General features: G+C 42.7%; 4 protein-coding genes across 5 annotated transcripts in view; 2 read left to right on the forward strand and 2 right to left on the reverse strand.

Annotated features, from left to right (window-relative positions):
- LOC307263998 (uncharacterized protein) overlaps positions 1-2,402 on the forward strand; it is a 9,605-nt gene extending 7,203 nt beyond the window's left edge. The window contains exons 16-18 of the mRNA XM_080045321.1: positions 97-226; positions 948-1,050; positions 2,160-2,402. Coding sequence (XP_079901447.1) covers positions 97-226; positions 948-1,050; positions 2,160-2,229 — 303 coding nt within the window. The 3' untranslated portion in view covers positions 2,230-2,402. The remainder of the gene's footprint in view (positions 1-96; positions 227-947; positions 1,051-2,159) is intronic.
- Positions 2,403-3,196: 794 nt separating this feature from the next.
- LOC307264000 (peptidyl-prolyl cis-trans isomerase FKBP14-like) lies at positions 3,197-8,183 on the forward strand. The gene is made up of 4 exons (XM_080045323.1): positions 3,197-3,456; positions 4,628-4,788; positions 7,000-7,127; positions 7,627-8,183. The coding sequence occupies exons 1-4, from the start codon at positions 3,263-3,265 to the stop codon at positions 7,783-7,785; spliced, it is 642 nt and encodes a 213-aa protein (XP_079901449.1). The 5' UTR covers positions 3,197-3,262; the 3' UTR covers positions 7,786-8,183.
- Positions 8,184-9,598: 1,415 nt separating this feature from the next.
- wipf3 (WAS/WASL interacting protein family member 3) lies at positions 9,599-17,110 on the reverse strand. Of its 2 annotated transcripts, XM_080045664.1 has the most exons (7): positions 16,876-17,110; positions 14,443-14,534; positions 13,263-13,392; positions 11,949-12,110; positions 10,822-11,592; positions 9,994-10,131; positions 9,599-9,810 (listed from the first exon to the last, which is right to left on the reverse strand). In XM_080045664.1, exons 2-7 carry the CDS (start codon positions 14,515-14,517, stop codon positions 9,659-9,661), a joined length of 1,428 nt encoding a protein of 475 aa, XP_079901790.1. In that variant the 5' UTR covers positions 14,518-14,534; positions 16,876-17,110; the 3' UTR covers positions 9,599-9,658. The 2 variants fall into 2 exon arrangements, with proteins under 2 accessions (XP_079901790.1, XP_079901791.1); XM_080045665.1 differs by lacking the exons at positions 13,263-13,392; positions 14,443-14,534; positions 16,876-17,110 and adding an exon at positions 13,126-13,198.
- Positions 17,111-18,154: 1,044 nt separating this feature from the next.
- Positions 18,155-20,331, reverse strand: LOC307263692 (proline-rich protein 15-like). The gene is made up of 2 exons (XM_080044910.1): positions 20,052-20,331; positions 18,155-19,537 (listed from the first exon to the last, which is right to left on the reverse strand). Exon 2 carries the CDS (start codon positions 19,510-19,512, stop codon positions 19,135-19,137), a length of 378 nt encoding a protein of 125 aa, XP_079901036.1. The 5' UTR covers positions 19,513-19,537; positions 20,052-20,331; the 3' UTR covers positions 18,155-19,134.
- Between the last annotated feature and the right edge of the window lie 1,495 nt (positions 20,332-21,826).

Consider the following 21,826-nt stretch of genomic DNA (forward strand, 5'->3'; position numbering starts at 1 on the left):
CTCAAATTCCATTTACATGAACACAGCTTGTCCTCCAAACTGCTAGTCAAACTCATTGTCTACTAATTTCTTGGTCTTTTCTTAAAACCTATCCAGCCCTTCCAGCCGTTCCAGTCCACAGAGAAAGTCCCGGACAGACTTGGCGTGTGTGGGGATGGGAAGGTGCAGCCCCAGCACGGAGAGGAGTGTGACGATGGAAACCAGATCGTCACTGATGCTTGTCTCAGTGAGTGACATGCGCCTATTTTGCTCTGTTGAACACACACACACACACACACACACACACACACACACACACACACACACACACACACACACACACACACACACAACACAAACACACACACACACAAATGCCCAGCAATGCAGAGTTAAAGGTGCTACAAGGAACTTTTAAACAGCCACTTTTGTCCTTGCGGGTGCAAGAATTAACAAAAACTGAAAGTTCCTCGGAGCACCTCTTAAAATAAACAACTTGAGTGAGAAACATATACAACCATGTATTCTTATTATGCAAGCTTGATACCCCCTTTACCATACCAAAATGTTTGCTAGAAAACGGAGTGAGTCCAAAAAAGCTGAACGAATCTCTGAATAAAAAGCAGGTTAGGCTTTTTGCTGCATAAACACCACCGCCCATGTCAACATACCCAGCTGTTCATGAGATACCCTGCAGAGCTTATACCTACAGTGCACCACAGAGCCTAAAAACACATGGCAGAGGATAAAAGCAGTAAGCGCTGTGAGACCTTTCCTTGATCTTTCATTAATCTCGCCCTCTCTTTTCCTGACATCCTCTCACTTCTCTGTTCAATTAAATTAGCAGCAAAATGCTGTATTGGCAACACTGAAACACATAGGAGTGCCAAAGCAATCAGTAACGTATTTCTCTCTCTCTCTCTCCCTTCCCTTCCCTTGCTCTCTCCTCTCTTCTGATTCTCTCTCAGACTGCAAGTGGGCCTACTGTGGAGATGGCTACCGGCATGAGGGCATGGAAGAGTGCGATGGAAAGGACTTTGGTTACCAGACCTGCAAATCCTATCTTCCTGGGTATGTTCAGCGTTCAGAGTACATACACTAAACAACATACACTGAGTGTGCATTTATTTATTTGGGTACACCTTGCTGCTATAGGCCAGCCTTTTTTCTCAGAGATTTTCTGTGCCAACATAGTACAATGCCGCTCTTCCTTTTTAATCACATTTACCGCACCCATCTTTGAGATTATGGAGGTCACTTGAATGAACTACTGTACTTTTTTACTGCGACGTCTCCGAAACCATCCAGAGATTATGGTGCATTATCCTGGCACCAGTTACCGCAGTATGCTTTTTTGTCACTCACCTAAATCAAGCAGCTGTGCATGCCATATATTTATGCATAAAGGAATAGTTCAACATTTTGAGGGGAGTAATGGTCAATTTTTCGCTTTTCTTGCTGGGAGCTGAGAAGATAGATACCACCTTGTGTCTGCATTCTGTTATCTAAGCTTAGCATTTAAAAAAAAATGTTTACACCTACTCTTCAACTCATTTATTAACACGTTGTATCCGTACAACAAAAACTAAATTTGCAGAGGCTTCCAGGATCTAACTGCTCCTGGCCCAGGCAAAGTTGGCCAGGAGTCTTTAAATGCTAAAATAAGCTAATTGAATCCTGGCCCAAGCTCTATGGGAAAATTAACATACAGACAGATTGATTTTGTTCGTCTGACTCAGAGCAAATGAGGTTATGTCATATTTCCCCGAATGTTGAACTATTATTCCTTTAATAAATACCATATCATGGTAATTTAGTAGCCTGGCACTGCCCGCCTACATACTTCCGCTCAATTTTCATTTCTCTTCAGCAGTCAGTCTGGGGCTGCAGTATATATGTAGGTTCTATCCAGCCAGATTTCTGAGTGGCTCAGAAGCCGGTGCATGACATACGTCAAGACCAAACGTTATGCGATTGGTTGGCAGATCCAGAGTGGCACTGGGCAGATCCAATAGTTTTAAACTTCAACAGACACCTGCCTTTAAGTGTGGGAACGTTTGTCAATTGAGCGATTCCAGACCTTCTGTACAAATGAAATGAAATACGATGGTCTGGTAGCACCAGGCTAGTAATTTGGAAGAATAAAGTTGGTGAAAAATAGTTTTCCTTGTCTTGTGCAGGTCCTTCGGGCAGCTCAGATGCACCGACTCTTGCCTTATCGATTCCACTGGTTGCAAGTATTTCACCTGAACTGCAGAGAGAGAAAAAGTGGCCAGATTGCAAACTTTTGCAGTTCCTCTTTTCTGATCACAGGGATTTAAGAATCAGACTCCTGCTGAAGTCTCATCCCTTGAAAAAATAATTGATGGACTGAGAGACAGCACTAAAGGGAGGCCTGCTCTGAGCCATGAAAGGCCATAGGAGTCAGTTTTGAGTGGACTGTCTGGAGGTTCAACCCTATTATTGGCCTAAGGGGAGCAGCTCCCTGTTACTGTCACTCCATCGGCTGCAGCACTGTTATGGACACTGGTGACAGTGTGGAACATTTTAACGATTTAATGATTGTACTATATTGAATTATAACAATGTGTATGACTCGCTGACTGTTGATGCAGATATAAGCTATGTTCTGAACTTCTTTTGTAATGACTGAGAGAGTAAAAAAAGCCTTTTCCAAAAGTGGCCATGATGTTATTGATACTGTATGTACTGTAGTAGTATGCAAATCAGGGGTGTGTATAATGTGTATTCCTGTGCAATGTGTTACCAAAACAAGTATTTATGAAGTGTAAGGCTAGGATGTTGCATGCATTTGTGTACCTTTGCACAGCAGACTGCTTTAACCGGTGCTGTAAATGTACTAACCAAAATGTGGCCCTATTGAAGTGAATGTTTAGGTATCCGACACAGAGCAAGGAAGTAAGCAAGGAAAATGGATGTCATAGCAGCATGCAAAAACTGCTCGGTTATATCAAAATTGATGGGCTACAGTCAAATGTAAGTAAAATTGTCTGCATGACTGTACATTTCGTAAAACACTGTATACTAATAAAATGTTAGGTCTACAACTCATATTGAGAGTCCATTTGTGAGAGGGAGCGTATGGGCGTGGTTGATTTTGGGGGGTGGGGGCAACCAATCAGAAGAAGACTTCCTGCAACAACATGATGAAAGTGCGTGCCACGTAGAGGACCAGCTGCACGCTGCAGGTTTTCCACGCTTGTAGAAAAGCTGTTTAGTTTTACATATCCGTGTTTCTGGTCCAGTTCCGTGGCACTGCGGTATGCTGCTGTCCGTGCTAAGATGGCTCTGCTGCTCTGCTCTGGCGGCTGTCAGCGGGGTGAAGCTGCCCGAACCTGAGGTGAAGATAGACGTTATGCACAGGCCTTTTCTCTGTCATCGGAGGACCAAGTACGGAGACATGCTGCTGGTGCACTTTGACGGATACTTTGCGAATGGAACCCAGTTTCACACAAGGTAGGCCTATGTTTGTTTGTTTGAGACTCTCGACTGAACCGAAGAACTCCCAGAAAAGTTGTTCAAGAATAGGCTAAGCACTCCTACATAACATCAACTAATAAAGGAAGCAAAATGGCCACTACGCTTGGCATTTTGTTCTTCTGGTTAATAAACCGCTGAAAAGGACTGAAACTTGGCAGTGACACATTAGGCTACATTTTATTTTGCCGCATCCCTCCCGATCCCTCCACGCGTTCAATCTCCTTGGAGACGCCTATCTTTGGGGGGGAGGGGGGGGGGGGGTCACGTGATAAACCATTTTAAAGGGTCAGTTCATCTAAATTACAGCAAGTAGGCCTACATATTTCCCATCTGACCTTGTATTGGTGTTTAATTACCCCTGTAAATAGATTTGAGTTAATGTGCTTAAGTTTTATTTTTTTGGTTTAATTTGTTTTTAGGTAGCCTATCCGTCTTTGAAACATTTGGCCCTAACCCAATGCAATGAATGAATGAAACTTTGTCTATGGTCTTCAAAGAGCTGAATCAAAAAAATAATTATAAAGAAAGTGGAAGACTTAAGAAATACGTGGGAAAAAATGCAAAACTGAAAGCCGTTGTCTGTTCTGTTGGGGACTGTGCATTTCCCAGCATAGTGGTGCACTGTCCAAACACACTATTTTCAAACCTGTTGTCGACTTAGTCTTTGACCAACAATGTGCAAATATAGACAAAAGATCTCAAAAATACATCTTGAAACCTGGTCACATTAAACATGTTAAACTGAGTGGTATATTAATAAATATGGGTGTTTCTTTGTGATTAGGGATACATTTGGGTGAACCAGCCCTTTTATTTCCAGAGTTTTAGCATTGGGAATAAGAGGAAAATACTATATAATAATTCTTTACTTTTATTCAGAATGTATCCATCTTTTCCTCAGACTGCAGTTTATCTCAGAACTCAGTGGCGCACAGTATTATAATTATAGTAACACTGCCTACAAAAGAAAATGGCAGGTTTGTTTCAGGAAATAGCCTAATCCTTTATAACCATATAGGCTACTAGTGTTTTATGACACTATGTCTACACTATATTGTCTCTAAAGCAGGTCTCACGGTCCTTCCTTTTTTCAGACGTACTTTATAACACTCACATTCTCCACTCTGTATCTGTGTCTGTCCACAAGTCGACCTAGTCCAAGCGATGGCGACAAGCATGCAGTGTGGTTTACTCTGGGCATCAAAGAAGTGATGAGAGGCTGGGATAAAGGCCTGCAGGACATGTGTAAAGGAGAAAAGAGGGAACTGGTCATCCCTCCAGCCCTGGCCTATGGGAAGGAAGGGAAAGGTAATATAGCTCTGTCCGTGTCCATGATGCAAGCTTCACTGCTAAACCAGAAATAGTCTCTTTTTGAAAACGTGTGTGTAGTTTTATAATTGCATATATAATGCATGTACAATCATATGAAAAAGTTTGGGAACCCCTCTCAGCCGGCATTATAATTGACTCTGCTTTCACAAAAAAAATATAAAAGTGGTATGTCTTTAATTTACCAGGAACAGCTAAGTACTGTGATGTTTTCCAAACAAAGATTTTTTGAAAATCAGTATTTGGTTGTATGAAATAAAATAAAATGTGAAAAACTGGCTGTGCAAAAATATGGGTACCCTTGTGGTTTTGTTGATGTTAATGCCTGTAACAGCATGTAAAACTGATGAATTTAAACACAAAGTTGGTTGGATTATGTTGTTAAGCCTTGAACCTCATAGAAATGTCTGTTTAATCATGAGAACATTTATTTTAGGTGCCTAAATGCAAGTTGCACTTCTCTTTGACTCTCTGCTGAAGTGAAACAGAATGGGATCATCAAAACAGCTCCCAAAAGATCTTAAAAACAAAGATTATTCATTATCATGGTTTAGGGGAAGGCTACAAGAAGCTTTCCCAAAGGTTTCAATTGTCAATTTCTACTGTAAGGAACGTTGTCAGGGAATGAAAGGACACAGGCACAGTTGCAGTTAAACCCAGGTCTAGCAGACCAAGAAAAGTACAAGAGCGGCATATGCGGCGGATTGTGAGAATGGTTGCACACAACCCAAAGATCACCTCCAAAGACCTGCAAGAACATCTGGCTGCAGATTGTGTATCTGTACATGGTTCAACAATTCAGTGCAATTTGCACCAAAACATCTGTATGGCCGGGTGATGAGAAGGAAGCCCTTTCTGCGCCCACGCCACAGATACAGTTGCCTGGAGTATGCAAAAGCTCATTTAGACAAGCCAGATTCATATTGGAAGAAAATGTTTTGGACTGATGAGACAAAAATTAAGTTATTTGGTCTTTATAAAAAGCAGATGTTTTGGTGCAAATTGCGCTGAATTGTTGAACGATGTACAGATACACAATCTGCAGCCAGATGTTCTTGCAGGTCTTTGGGGGTGATCTGTGGGTTGTGTGCAACCATTCTCACAATCCTCCACCTATGCCGCTCCTGTTTTTTTCTTGGTCTGCCATGCCTGGGTTTAACTGCCACTGTGCCTGTGTCCTTCCATTTCCTGACAACGTTCCCTACAGTCGAAAATGACAATTGAAACCTTTGGGAAATCTTCTTGTAGCCTTCCCCTAAACCATGACAATAAACAATCTTTGTTTTTCAGATCTTTTGGGAGCTGTTTTGATGATCCCATTCTGTCTCACTTCAGCAGAGAGTCAAAGAGAAGTGCAACTTGCATTTAGGCACCTAAAATACATTTTCTCATGATTAAACAGACATTTCTATGAGGTTCAAGGCTTAACAACATAATCCAACCAACTTTGTGTTTAAAGTCATCAGTTTTACATGCTGTTACAGACATTAAAATCAACAAAACCACAAGGGTTCCTATATTTTTGCACAGCCAGTTTTTCACATTTTATTTTATTTCATACAACCAAATACTGCTTTTCAAAAAATCTTTGTTTGGAAAACATCCCAGTACTTAGCTGTTCCTGGTAAATTAAAGACATACCACTTTTATATTTTTTTTTGTGAAAGCAGAGTCAATTATAATGCCGGCTGAGAGGGGTTCCCAAACTTTTTCATATGACTGTATGTATATTTCTTGTACTTGCCTGTCCAGCTTTGAATGGCTTTCTAGGACTCCCACACTGAATGACGGTTTCATACAGCGATATTCGTCCACTTTTTTCTCAATATGGAGCATGTGAACAATACTTTGTCCTGGTAAGCACACACCAAACTCACCAGTAACATCTATGTCTTGTGTGCCCAACTAACTGTCACCACGACAACAACAACCTACAGACAATATGACCAACGTTTACTTCTAATTATTCTCTAACTTTCTTTCTTACAATTTAACTGCAATCACTAACAAGAGAAAACATTTCTGCAGCATTAACCAAAACAATAGTTTGCTATATGATGAAGCATGCCCAGGTTTTTTGTTGACTTGTTGCCCTGTGGTCCATCATGAGCCCACTGAGACAAATGTATTTGTGATTTTGGGCTATACAAATAAAACTGATTTGATTTGATTTGATTTGATCATGTTCAGGTAAGATCCCACCTGAAAGCACACTGACCTTCAACATCGAGTTGCTCGACATCAGAAACGGACCGAGGTCACACGAGTCCTTCCAGGAGATGGACCTCAACGATGACTGGAAGCTCTCAAAGGATGAGGTTTGCATTGCTTTTGTTATTTCATGGCAACATTTTGTCCTTTGAATAGTTTATTTAGCCAACCTTTAATCTAAGGAAAACATTTTTAAAGATGCAGTGTATAATATTGGGGTATTTAGCGGCATCTGGTGGTGAGATTCTAGATTGGGAAGCTCAGATGCAAACCCCTCCCATTCCAAAAAAACACTACAGAAGCTAGGGTGGCCTTCAAGGACAAGAAGGTAGATCATTAAGATGGCATCATCCACCACTGCCTCAAGTCTATCCACAATATCCAGTGATGAGGTGAAGATGTATTTAGTTTATAATACTTCTACTTTGTCTTCCAACATGGTGCATTTCCGACAGACATCCAGTATTTATATAAAAACGCGGTAAGGCTGTTAAGTTTGTCTATATTGTGAACATGGCGGTGCAACATGGCGGCGTGCCCTGCTCCTATGAAGATATACAAGTTTTATTCAGAGTTAATTAAACATGATATCTCCCATTCTACCAGGTGAAAGAATACCTGAAGAAAGAGTTTGAGCGTCATGGCTACCCTCCCAACGACACCCTGCACGAGAACATGGCGGCGGATATATTTGCCAAAGAGGACGACAACAAAGATGGCTTCATATCCTCCAGAGAGTTCACTTACCAACACGATGAACTTTGATGTCTCCTTCAGTGACATGACTCCCTCACTCACTCCCTGTGCAGGCTTCCAATATGTTTTATAAGTTTACAATGGGAATACTCTGGTACAGAGTTTATTGTTAAGACTGTCAGATTAACTGAGAGTATTTAAGTTTTTCAAAGGTCTTTGAGCCACAACAGATTTTTATCAATCGGAACATGACTGAAAGCAGGTTTAAGTCCTGTCATATTGACTCACAGTAATTGTGTGTGTGTTTTTAAATTAAGTAATTTTTCTATTACATTTGGTATTTTTATATATAAATAAAGGTTATCGGGGACCTTTCTCATGGCAGAAGTGATGACACAGTAGGAAAAGCAGCTGTAGCAAATAATGTATACATTCCTTTAAGTGCTCCCTGTAGGCACAACAGACACAATTTAGAGACTGCTGTGACTCTGGAACACCTCAATGGAATCTGGCTACCACCTTCGTTATAAGGCATGAGATGTGTGTTTGGTGAGTCATAACAACTGCGAGAAAGGTGCGCATTGCACATGCATATGCACAGCTACATCAGTGCTGACGTGATATGTAATTCAGCCTGCAACACACACACAATTCAAATTCAGACTTCTGAAATGCATCTAGAAATGTACACCACTGTGTCTTAGGACAGTTATGTCCTCCGATAATGAAAACGTTTCCTCTGTGCTACAATCGTCTGAAAATAAAATGTGACATGAACTCTAATTGCTGTTTTTAACAATGCAAAATATGTTTGGGGAATTTGCAAACACAAACCTTAAACTTAAGAAAATGTTCAAACAGTGGCGTCAAGAATCTAGACTGTCCTGTTTCTATAGCTTTGGGGTTGACTTCTTTGCAAACACATCGCGACGAAAAACCAACTGACTGTTCTACTTTAACAACCATGTGATCAATAAAAGGGAATGTCATAGTTTTTTACAACAAAATACTGTGGTTTATTTGGTGGTTGCACCTTGTAATACTTTACAAATTGAACCAGCAGGTGGCACTGTCTTCACAGGTGTTAGTATCGGTTAATACACTACTAGGACACATGTAACAGTATACCTCATTCATTATCTATTCTGAACAGTGTAACTTGAAGCAACTGCATTACCATCATCCTAACATGTCAGTGGATTTTCTTATACACTTTTATGGATTTATTTGTAACTTGTAAAAAGAAATGACATGAAAGCAAGAGAACACCACTATAGCTATATATTAATATATTCTGCTGTGCAGAAGAGTGGTTGAACGTAGGTAATCACCTGCTTCTTTTTTTCACATTGAGTTTAATGAGATGAGAATAACGAAGCCAAATTTAGCCTTCTGCTAACAAAGGAAAACAGGTGACAACTTGAGAGGATTGTCTTGCTTGAACATAAAAAAAAATTAAATTACAAAAACACTTAAAATATTTTGCACTTGGATACTAAAATGCCTCCAAACTTGTATGGAGAGTCATGTTACATGTACTGTAGCAACTGGAAGACGGGGTCACTGGAGTGTATGTGAGTATGAGTAGGGAGAGCCCTCCTCCTCATACACATTCAAAACATTCCACACTGGAAAGGGTCGGAGGTCACATAGTCAGCATGAGGCGGGACACTGTTTGACACTTACATACTCACACACACACAAATACACTTAACACAAACCCCACACATACACACACACACACACACACAGATCCTGCATCCAAACGGTGCCACATGGCAGTGGTGGTGTTGTGAAAAGGAAGAGGATTGATATGTTTTTTGGGGGCGTGAGGAACAGGGTGAGGCCTTAAATCATCTAAGGTGTGTCCTCATCCCGGGGAGATTGGGGTTCACTGTAAGGAATAAGGAAGAAAAAGGACGACAAATGGCAGCTCAATAGATCATATTAGAGTCATGGGTAAAAATTTGAGAAACTCCATGCTGCTACCTCTGTTTTCTTTGCTGGGGTAGATCCTAGGGAACGGCTTGAATTCATCAGGAGGGGGTAAGTCTTCGACGGGGTGGAACTGGAACTTTGATTCAAAGTCATCCGCTAGAAAATAGATGTATATTCATTATGTAAATTAAACGGTAGGGTAGGAGGTTGAAATGTAAGGTCTTGTACTGCTTTTTTTTCAATTAACACTGAATAGGAAAAATGCCACTCACTTCTTTGGATGTATTCTAAAAGGTCAGACGTATCTTAACCAGATAAAGAGTTGTGAGATACACTCACCCAGGCTGTGCAGGTGTCCATTCCTGAGGCTTGATGGAGGCAGGGGGGGTGGGGGTGGAGGGGGAGGAATGCGGCTGGACAGCTCAGTATTGGGGGAACGTGCCGGGGGAGCGGGAGGGGGAGCCAGCCGCCCCACACCTGTTACCATGGGCGACAAGAGCAGATGAGTCAGAGGGGTGTCAGACATCTAAAAAAATAACATCCAAATACAACGTGTTCTTTTATGATACCTGCGGCGGCACAGGCCATTTTCACGCTTTTTTTCTAATGAGTAGCTGCAACAGCTGCCACAGTTTCCAACCTATACTTTCCAGTTTCAAGTGCAGAAAAAACACAAAGCTAGCAATTACTGCAAATATCCCCCTAACACAAAACATACAGTAGTGTAGTACATTTGTGTATATAGTTTTAAATGATGGAATCTGCATGTAGATGTCAAACAATATTACATACATACAGTATTTTATATATTATTTCTGTATAAAAAATGGTGTGTGTGTGTGTGTGTGTGTGTGTGTGTGTGTGTGTGTGTGTGTGTGTGTGTAAGCGTGTGTGTATTTAAAGATGTGCAGCATTATTATTATTATTATTATTATTATTATTATTATTATTATTATTAATAACATAATCATCAGTTTCATGGGTTGTCTCCATCATACTAGTAAGTCTAATGGCTGAACATTTTGTTTGAACATGAGTGAAAATCATCTTACTGAGCGCTGCCCGTGAAAGGTCACTGTTAAACACATGTCGGAAAGATTTTCTTTAGCTCTCCAATTAACATTAAGGAAACAGCTCATTTGTCATCTTGGCGTGAGGTCCACCTACCTGCGCTTCTGGGCACGGCAGGCGGCCGTCGCGTGGGTGCGTTGCAGGGGTACGAGGGCGGCAGAGAGCGCATGGCTGGGGAGGGCACCGGGGGCATCTTAGGGGGCGGTGGGGGGAGGAGGGTGGACGGGCAGGTGGGGGTGTATGAAGCCGGGAGAGGTGGAGGAGGAGGAGGAGGAGGAGGGGGAGGTCCCAGTCCCAGAGGGCTGTCACGCAGGATGGGGAACCTAGAATGCTCCGAGCTGCCCAATGCCGGGGGCGGAGGAGAGTAGAAGCACCCCGAGGAGCGGTCCCCTGCTACAGCAGAGGGAGACTGGAAGGGTGGAGGAGGAGGAGGAGGAGTGGAGGGCTGGGAGATGGAGGTGTGGTGGTGGACTGTGTGCTGCTGGAGTGGGAGCCAGGTGGGCTTGGTGGCATGGCTTGAACATTGAGGTGGAGGAGGAGGTGGAGGGCAGGTTGGGATAGGCGGGGGCCTGTTTGCCGGCCGGTCCTGGAAGGCTTGGGGTGGGGGAGGCGGGGGAGGACCGGAGGGAGGGGCAGGGGGAGGGGTTGGAGGTGGAGCGAATGAGGGGAAAGGAGGGGGCTGCCTGCCGCTGTGAGAGGGGGAGGGAGGGGCAGAGGACGAGGTGGCCAGCGGACGGTGGACGGAGGGGGCGCCTCGGTGGTGCTCCTGTGAAGCCGTCCTGTGAGGCTCGGGGACGGAGATGGTGTCCGCTGCCGTGGGGGGGTTCCACAAGGGCTTCAGGGAGGCCGACGAGCTGGATCGAGATACTTGAAACAAACACAGAAAAAGAGGGAGTCATTTGCGAGGTCAAAATGCTTGCACGAGAGAGCAGACATACAAAGATTGAAGGTGTAGTCAGTGATTCTGGAGAATGCCTGTTGCCAAGATCACTTTTTGTCAAAATCAGGGAATATCTCCTCCCGTAACTTTTCCATACAGTGTGTTTGCACGTTTACAGAGCCTAGGCTGTGTATTAACACTGTATTTTTTTTCAGTGCACACACAGTACGGACAGGTAGCCGATAGTCACTAATTTTGAAAAAAGAATGAGTGATTTTGACAACAAACGTTCTCCAGAATCGCTGACTCCACCTTTAAGCAAGAGCAAGGCGTTTGCACCAACCTGAAGTCTTCCCAGATAGGTCTCTTTGTCCTATAGGCCTTAAAGCGGGGAACCCTCCAGCAAAGAGCCCACTCAAAGAGGGTCCCATAGGTGCCCCGCCTCCTGATGAGCCCTGACAAGCACCAACACTACTGGACACATCTCCAGTGCTAGTCTTGGGATCTGAGGAACAACACATACAAATTATTAATCAACAATGGCTTCAGAGTCGGTTTAATCTAAATGACAAACTCAGGTTTCTCAATTAACACATATTCATTAACAAGTGAGTCTATTTGCACACATGCTTTTTGTTTAACATTGTCTGTTATGTGCTCAGTAGGTTTCATAGCGTGGGAGATTTTTTATCTTAATTCCTAAAAGACAATATAAAGAAAGAAGCTGACAGCTATAGTTCAGACAGGAACCTGAGCACCACCCAAATCACATGATGTCCCCAAGGGACAACTACACACCTTTGACACCACAGAGCGGCCTGTTTCATGTGGCCTGGCTTAAGTTAATCCTTCATTTAATTTATTTATTACGGCTCACGGCCATAGCACATGGCATGGAGCACACAATTCAAATTAAATCATTACAAACAAACAATGGTGTACGGCAAGGAAAAAACAAAAACAAAAACATTACTTAAACAATGGCAGGACATTTCTCAGAAAGGCTCCTGTTTTAACAATAAGACCTGTGTCCTTGACTAACTGAATGATCATGTTGCTAAAATATCATATGATAGGCTCTGAAACACCTTGCATGCTCTCATATGTACAGCGCTTGCTCTGCTGACGCGCTGCTTTGTTTCCAAGGGAAGCGTTTCCCCTTCAATGATAAGGCTTTCTAGCTGGGCAGGCAGCAAAATGTAGCAAGGCTAACATACTGTAGAACCTTAAAGTCGCTATTGTAAATCTTATGACATGCTGGGGGATACAATGTATGTCTAGTCTATTGTGTTTGCCACTGTGTATATAGTAGTTTCCTATTGCGCCTGAATCCTTATCTGCTATATGGGGCATTCCTTCCTGAAGTGGCACTTGGTGTCTATACTCCAAAATAGCTGAAAGAGAAACAACATACTCCCAATGAACTGAGCCACTGAATACTAGCTTGTCCTGTTCTGTTTTTGTCTCCACTCTCTTTTTACCTCAATACATCACATATACACACACACACAAATACGCACCATGAAATTAACTTCCTCTAGGCTCCACCGTGAGAATTTCAGAGACACTACATGCATGTGAATACCATCTAGTGTCCTAACACAGATTGATTGTGTCCCAGTGCATACTGGTAATGTGGTAAGGACGTGGCTCTTACTATCGAAGGCAGGGGCGCTTCGGTCGTCCACCTGTGTGACTTTCCTGAGCCTGGTCCCTTTCTGGATGTCAGACAACAGGGCATTCCTTCCTCCTCCACCAGACTGGAACTTAGGGGGCTCCGACGGACACTGTCACACATGGGGGGGGGGGGGGGGGGGGGGCTTTTGTATTACTTTGAGCAGTGCGTGGTAATTAGCTTTTTAACAAAAAAGTTATCAAAGGGGCGCCTTTAGCTCAGTTGGTAAGGCGTCCCCCCCATGGGCCTCGGCCAGCAGCGGACCCGGGTTCGATTCCAGCCCGCGGTCGTGCTCTGCATGTCACTCCCCTCTCTGCCCCATTTCAACTCTGTCTCAATAAAGCATAAAAATGCCAAAAAAATATCTTAAAAAAAAAAATATATATGTATCAAAGACGCTTTTGATCATCTATTAATAAGAAACACACACAAAACAAAACATCTTCATGCTCCATTAGATAATGCTTTTGTTTAATATAGGCTAATGCTAATACGTTTTGTGGAGGTTTTGGAGAAGTGTTCAGCTTGGACTTGAATTTCACCTCAGTCCCATTTTACATTATAAACATGTAATCCCCCACACACACAAAAAAAATCGAAAAAAGGATTTGAGTACAGATTTAAGGTTTTCTTTCATATCATATGTTTTATGTAAAGAAGTGGTTGAGAACATATACAGTATATGGCACTGCCATCATCTTCAACTCAGCACAAACAAACACAAAAAAGAAAACGAAGACATTGAAAGTGGAGGAAGAAGGAGATACATTTATCATTTATAGATTTAAATTATTGTCCTTTTATCCTGTGTAGTCCACATTGAGAAGTTCTATGACTTCAGATTATGGATGTGTCCTGAGGGCTCTAAACTGTGTGTCTGCGGTGTGCCCTTGTTTGCTTGGAGCAAACTCATTTAACATGAGGACACTGAGCGCCTGCTGTGGAAACATTACACTGTTATGCCACTGAGAGCCAGCTCTTTGTATGTGTGTGCGTGCTTGTTTGTGTTATCTCAATCAATAATGCAAATAACCTCCATGGGGATGCTTGATTGTTAGTGAGAGGGACACGAGCGAGTGCTTACAACAATTGCACGAGAGAGAGAGAGAGAGAGAGAGAGAGAGAGAGAGAGAGAGTCAGAGTCACACACACACAGTCTTACCTGTGGCAGGGCAGCGCTGGGCGGTGGGGGTGGTGGAGGGGGGGCCAGGGGAGGGGGAGGCGGGGGGACTGGCATGCCACAGCCTCAGATACCTGCAGAAACAAGCCATTCCTATATTCATTTATTTTATTATTTATTTTATTGAGCAGGGACAATGCACAGGAGGCTATTCTACATTCGCTGCCCCTGGACTATTGGTAAGAGGTCACCCTCAAAAGATCAAAAGATTAAGCTATGGGGGGCACTCGTGGTGTTGTGGTTAGAGCGCCAGCCCATAGAGGCTCTGTCCATAGAAGCAGCAGACCACAGGTTCGAATCCTCCCCGTGGTCATTCTCTGCCCCATTTCACCTCTGTTTCTCCAAACTGTCTAATAAAAGGGAAAAATGCCACACAAAAAAAAGATTAAGCTATACAAAAAACATACAGGTTCAGCCCAATACGAATGAAGTTGATTCTAATAATTCTTATGAACATAAAAAAGGACAGTTCAACACCAGCACACACACATACACAAACACAAGCCAAACTGTCACACCATATAACAAACAAGGCACAATAGCATGGACATAAGTTTTGCTAGACATCACATACACAAAAAAAAACGACAATGCAGCCACTGACCAGGAATTCCTTTTCTCCGCCCCATGCCATGCCAGAATCTGCTACTGTGATAGTGGGCACATTGGATGACCTCCTGCTCTCTTTCCCTCAACAGGACGTGCTTTCACCACCGTACATTGCAAAAAAAACAGGAAACAGCGAGCGCTCCATCCTCTCAAGAGAAACCTGACACACAACCAACACCCCCGTCTCCGCCCGCCCCTGTCTGTCCTCTTCTTCCCACAATGCCCTGTGGCTTGGACTTGGGAGAATGGGACAATGGAGCGCGTTGTGTTCAAAGTAATGGACCCCTTACCCTTTAGTCGCTCAGTGACCAAAAGGCCCTTCACTTGCAGTGAGTGAATGGACAAAACACATTGAGGAAACTCCACAGGAAAACACTAGAGCTTGAGCACACATTGTTTTTTGCCTTTCTTCCAGATTACACTGTACATGTAACTATGCACGGGATGTCTCGTGATCCTGTCATTACAGTAGAGTTTTACAGCAGGCAAAGAGATAAGCATCGGAGGGCCAAAACATGCAACAAATTGTTTTCCAGGAACGACTCATGTTGTCCAGCATTATGTCACTCCCCGCATGTTGTTGGCAACTCCGCCAGTAAATGATCCACAGCGACAGTCACTGAGACCTCCACCCAACTTCCTGACATCATTAATTCTTGACGAGCTGTCTGCCGTGGCCGATGTGAGAGACTGAAAACAGCCTGAGGATTGTGCTCGATGTTCAGTTCTCTCTGTGGAATCTGCACATGCTCCTGCTGAGCAATTTAATAAAACGCAGAACAGAACCTGTGTTTGTTGAATCTCTAGGTAAATGTCCCTCTCTGTGTGTGCGTGTGTGTGTGTGTGTGTGTGTGTGTGTGTGTGTGTGTTTTTTTGCCTCCTGTCTATGCAACTGCTGCTATTTCTATCTTCAGATCTGTGTCGAGCAGACACTGGGTCTTTTTAAAGGGGGCCAAGTTGGACACCAGTTAGCATACAACATATGGGACACTGAGTGGAAATGTACCTCTCGCACCAGTTGTTGTTGCTTTCCTTTGACCTGTAGTATGTCTAGTTCTTACAGAGGCAAAGATGATCTGATGAGACACACACACAGGACAGTTGGAAGTGGCAGCTGCTGAAACCTTGACCATGGATCTCTACACTTTGTTTATGTGGAAGACACGCAAAAAGATTGAGACCAAGGAGCCCCAGTTGAGGCAGTCCTGGCTGCCTTGAGGGTATGACATAGCACTGAATGTCTCCTATCAATGGGGAGGGTGTAATATTGTGAAAGTCCAGCTGCAAATCATGGTTGAATCCAAGGGACTCCCACGTGCTCTAAAGCATATTGGTGTTGACAGTTCTCTTAATACTGAACAACCCTTCCCACATTCCACACAAATACATTAGATTTATGTTATTGGAGTTTTTATAATAGTTTGATAATGTAACAGTACGGGTATGTTTTAGTCATATCACATAAAACATAGAAAATATCCCCCTGTGGTGTAACAAACATACTCAAAATATGAACACCAAGTTTGCAGCAGAGGCAGAGAACAATATGTGCAGGGGATATTTTTTTTTAAAGAAAACGGGTCAAAACTGCACCCTGCATGCTATCAATCCACAAAAACCGAAAACCCCTGAAAAGTGGAGCCAGTGACATTTGATGTGCCATGCTTTCGGATGGACAGTAATTGGACAAGGTGCCTTAAAACAGTTATTGGCTCATGTGTATCCCTTACATGTGCACACTTTTAGGAATAAGAATTACCCAACGCATCTATCGCATACAAATGTGCATTAGTGAATGAGTCTTACCTTTTACAAATGATCCAATATCCACCTGTTTGCAGAGAAAGCGTCAGTGAGATGGACCACAGTGGACTTGCCTCATAGTGCGCTCCTCATAGCGGGCCTGCGTCAAAGTTCCCAAGTTATTTTTAGACAAATGAGAGCACCGCTTATCAGAAGTTTGGACCTCCCGTAAACGTCTCAAAAAGCCCTGGGAAGTTTTAATTGCCCTTGATATTTGTGTCCATAGCGGGCGGTGGTCCTCCACAATGGCCCCCTTTATGGCCCTAGCAGTTTACAGTTTATTCCCTTATGCGCGCACTACAGGAGGCGAACAGTGCAACAAGCCCCACCTTACCGCCCCAACACTCAGCTCATGGACCAATAGAGAGAGAGGGGGGAGAGGCAGGACGCTTATTATTGGCTGGGGTTGCCAAGAAAGTTTCCCTCACCTTGAATTACACCTGTGAAATAATAATAATAATAATAATAATAATAATAATAATAATAATAATAATAATAATAATAATAATAATAATAATAATATGAATATGAATATTAATATTAATATTAATATTAATATTAATATTAATAATAGCCGAATAATAATAAAAACTATATGGGCCTATGCATAAAAGCTGGTTTAAACTGAGTGGCGAATAAGTCAAAACCAGCCACTCTTCTGTAACAAGATCTTACTCCAGGGATATTTTATTTTCAACCCAGGTTAGTTCCATACACCCGGCACATTTCCGCCCCCTGGTGCTGAAGATAGGACATTGCAAGTCATCCTCATTCTAATGGTTTTAATGTGTGCATAGAAAAGTCAAAAATCTATTGTATGTCTCAGTTACTGCATTAAAATTAACGAGGTAATGTGAGATAATTAGATGATGTGAATGCCATATGCTACAGCCTGACAATCGTAGTGCGATTCTTTTTTTAAGACATAAGTAATGCATCAGTCATAAACCTGTTAAATGACACAAATGGCGCAAGCACGCACGCACACCCCGGGCCATAATAGCGACACAAAGGAATGCAGTGACACAGGCGCGCTCCTCCCACATCGTGTCTTCTGCTCTTTGGGATTGTGCCTTTGGTTTTGAAATGCACCTTTGACTTCTGTGTACATGACCCTATCTGATCCTTGACCTGTAAATGTCTGTGTGTGTCTGTTTTTACACCACTGTTAGGCCTATCCTAGCACCGTCCAAATGAATTCCATTAGATTGTAAGTGCATAGGACAATGATGAAGCACATGCACACACACACTCACAAACAACCAGATTGCAGCAGTGACAACATTTATTTCTCATACTTTGACTTCATTTAAGTATTCACAGGTGGTCCACTCCAAAAGTCCCCCGCAGAAGCAAAACTACACCACTAGCTGGATCATACTTCCTTGACTACATGGCCACAACTCATTCAGTTGGGTATCACATACTAATAGGGTCTTACTTCTTTGTCGGGAGTAGCGTTGCTTTGGACCCATTTTATCAAAAACACGCTGGATTTCATCCTTCATTTTACTTCCTAGTTTTCACCTGGCAAGTGTTCTGCATCCGACTAAAAAGCTGCTCACAAGCGTTCCTTTATTTCCTCCGCTGCCTCATTTGTTTTTACACCTTCATAAACATCCTTCTAACCCTTTAGAATATTTTTGTTTTGTTTTGTTGTAAAAGTATTTATCCAAAGGAGCATTATACTTTATCCTTCATTATTTAACATATAGTATTATCATTACAGAAATAGTATACACATCTTATAAACAATTTTTTCCTGAAACATATCACACTTTTATGTTAAGTATTGACAGGAAACTGACATTGATAGTTTTTTTTTCTCTTTTCTAAAGGTCGTAGGTAATTTCATGACTTGTCCAAATGACAACACCGGGCTGAGACACGGAATATAATATTGTGCTCATAAGTGCATTACTACTGTATCCCTCTTCTATCGGGATTTCATTTGGGGGATATTGTTGGCGAAATGGTTCAATAACCATAATGGGGAAAAAAGCACATATAATCCACTTTCAAGTCCTCCTATCATTGTGGCCCCTCTCTCTCTGGCACAAGTCCCATCAATACAAACACATCAGAGTTTCCATTACTTCATGTACCAAATAACCTTAGTCCTGCGGTACTGGGGGGGGCTATATGTTGAATGCCTTTCGTTATCTTCAGCACCAACATACAGCAAAACCCTTTCCTCTCTTTCTTCAAGCATCTTTTTTTTGTAGAGCAGTCTTAGCAAACCCCCTCCCTCACTCTTCACAGTCACCACTTGTCCTGATTTCCTGAGGCCACATTCTCTGTCTCTTTGTCGTTGATGGGGAGGCTGCCGCGCACCCTCCGCTTCTCCTTGAAGCGACCCGAACGCGACACGTTCATGTTCCTGCGACACGTCTGCTCGTTGAACATGGACTCCAGGCGCGAGTCGTCGAAAGTCTCGTCGCTGAGGAGACTGGAGCCCTTGCTGTTGGCCTTGTTGGTGGACAGGGGCTGGCCTCCTCCTCCTCCTCCGCCTGTGGTCTTGGCGGGGTCGAAAGGGTTAAACTCTGGTTCGACTGTGGTGGCAGTGGTGTCCTTAGTGCCTAATCCGCTCTTCTTCTTTGGCAGGAAGGCCTTCCACCATGGGGCCCTCTCTGTCGCCATCTTGGAAACCTGAGGGATGGAAAAACTGTAAAAACAGGGAGGAGGAGGAGGAGGAGGAGGAGGAGAAGGGGGAGGAGAGGTTTGCGTCAGTCAACTCAGCTGTAGTTTGAGATGATCTACTCTACATAATTGTTTTTGTAATAGGTGTAATTTAATCTGTCGCCGTTCTTGTGAATACTGTCATGCCCTTTGTCTGTCTGACACATCATTGACCTAATAATAGCCTGTTCATCATGCTCCATATGTCTTCATCCTCACCCTCATAGTCATCATCATAAATCCACATTTCTTGTTTCAATATCATGATTTGCACTCTGCACATGTTACGTCTATGTTTTAAATGTGCATCAGATAACCCCTTTTGTTCTGGTGAGACAACTTCTTTTTTTCACCACTAATCCTATAACCAGTGTAACCATGTTCACCATCTCTGTAAAACTGGTTTAATGAGTCGTGAGAACAGAGGAGTAAACCCAAGCCATGATTCACAGGTGAACAAAGCGTAAAAAAAACATAATAATAATAACATGAACACTCACCTGAGCAGCAAAACGTGGTTTGGACACTCTGAAAAGCCAAAACTAAAGTGCAGATGTTGCACTTTTGGCTGCGCTGCGAGAGACAAATCCACAGGACCGGTCTGGGTCTTCCTTCTACTTCAACAGTGAAAACACAACTGTGACAACAGTCCTTCAAAGGGTCGCAGCATTATCCATTTCAAGCACGAGACCAGGTGCCCTGCCTCTAATCATAACCCCCAGCTCCACAAATTTCCTCTCTTCTTATCGTCACATATAAGCCTCTCTGCTCTCCCTCAGCTATTTCTGACAACAGTCCGAAACAAATGAATTGCCACATTTATAAGGAGCGGCCTTCAACTAGTGGACCAGCAGGTTTCCGCCTCCGAAACTCTCCCCTTGAAGCACCTGTCCTCGCTCCTGGTTGGATGAATTCTCAGGGTCTGTCACGTGACCCCCCGGCTCAGGTGAAGACTCCGCGATGATAGGCGGGGTTTGTGGTTGCATGGCAACATACCCCACGGGAGCGTGCACCTCTTCAGCGACAGATAAAAAAGAAAAAGAAGAGTCCTTTGTACCAGCTGAACCCAACCCAAGTCAGGGGACCAAATTATGTTCCAAATTTTTGGGAGCTTAGTAGTTTAGGCTCCAATGATTTATAAGTCGTCATGCCAGGGACTGGAATGTGGTAGGCTAATGAGTGGTTTATTCAACTAGCCTATGTTAATGGTATTAATAGTCACCGGTAAAAACAGGTTGTGCTCAGCACCTTGCAGATAGACTCCATGCTGTGAAACGAGACTGGCCACTGTGTAATGCGTAAGACGTGCAATAGTTGATTTTGTAAGTTCTCGTGAATTGAGGGGTTGCTTCCTGCTGGCGCCAGTCTCATAGGCCAACTGTTGTCACAACTTGCGTTTGCTTGTCTTCGTATTTACTATGTATTTACTGTCCACGTATTTAAAGTGTCTTGTAGCCTAGTTTGGGTAGGACTTTTTGTCTCTCTGCGGGACACACAACCAGGACACTTAACCGCGGCGAAATTGGGCATTTTGGATCAGCACATGCTATCTTAGCTCAGTATAGGCAATAGCCTACATTGACATACTTAGGTTATATTATCTCACAATTGAGACAAAGGCTAGACGAGAACTTGGAAATATTTAAAAATACCCAAATGTAGGCCTACTTATGACCTCTTAGCCTAATGACACTTAAACAATTAAAAATGTTTGAAATGTAAAAAATATATAAAATATAATTATTATTATAGGCCTAATATGCTTAATAGCCTAGATCAGTATGGTCTACTTTAAGCCTATTTACGAAAAGGTTTGGCTTTTACAACTATTAACCCCTCATACCGAAATTTACGTCAGACTACTAGGCCTACTAGGTTTTTGATAAATGGCCATTGCAATAATCCATCAAGTTTGCAATGGAGGATTGTAACATAAAGTAACCTACAATTACTAAAGTTCTACATTGCTTTAACTAAGTCAGTGCTTGTCATTTAATTAGCCATGTCACCTTACTACCTCCTCCACCACATCTAGGAGGGAAGTTTGTGTAGTTTAACAGTATAGCAGGAATGAATGTATAATTTGCATTCAACCTTTATTTATACTCTAGATCATTGAGGAGGGGGACCCCATTTCCAAGGACATTGAGTCAATCATACAGTATTTAATTGTATACTGGTATCATTTTCTGTCAAATGAATTCATTATAATTTAATTATTTAAAAACATATATACTCCAGGACATTTCTTCACTTTTCACATTTTCACACTTTT

Source organism: Ammodytes marinus (genome assembly GCF_949987685.1).
Source record: "Ammodytes marinus genome assembly, chromosome: 17".
NCBI lineage: Eukaryota > Metazoa > Chordata > Actinopteri > Uranoscopiformes > Ammodytidae > Ammodytes > Ammodytes marinus.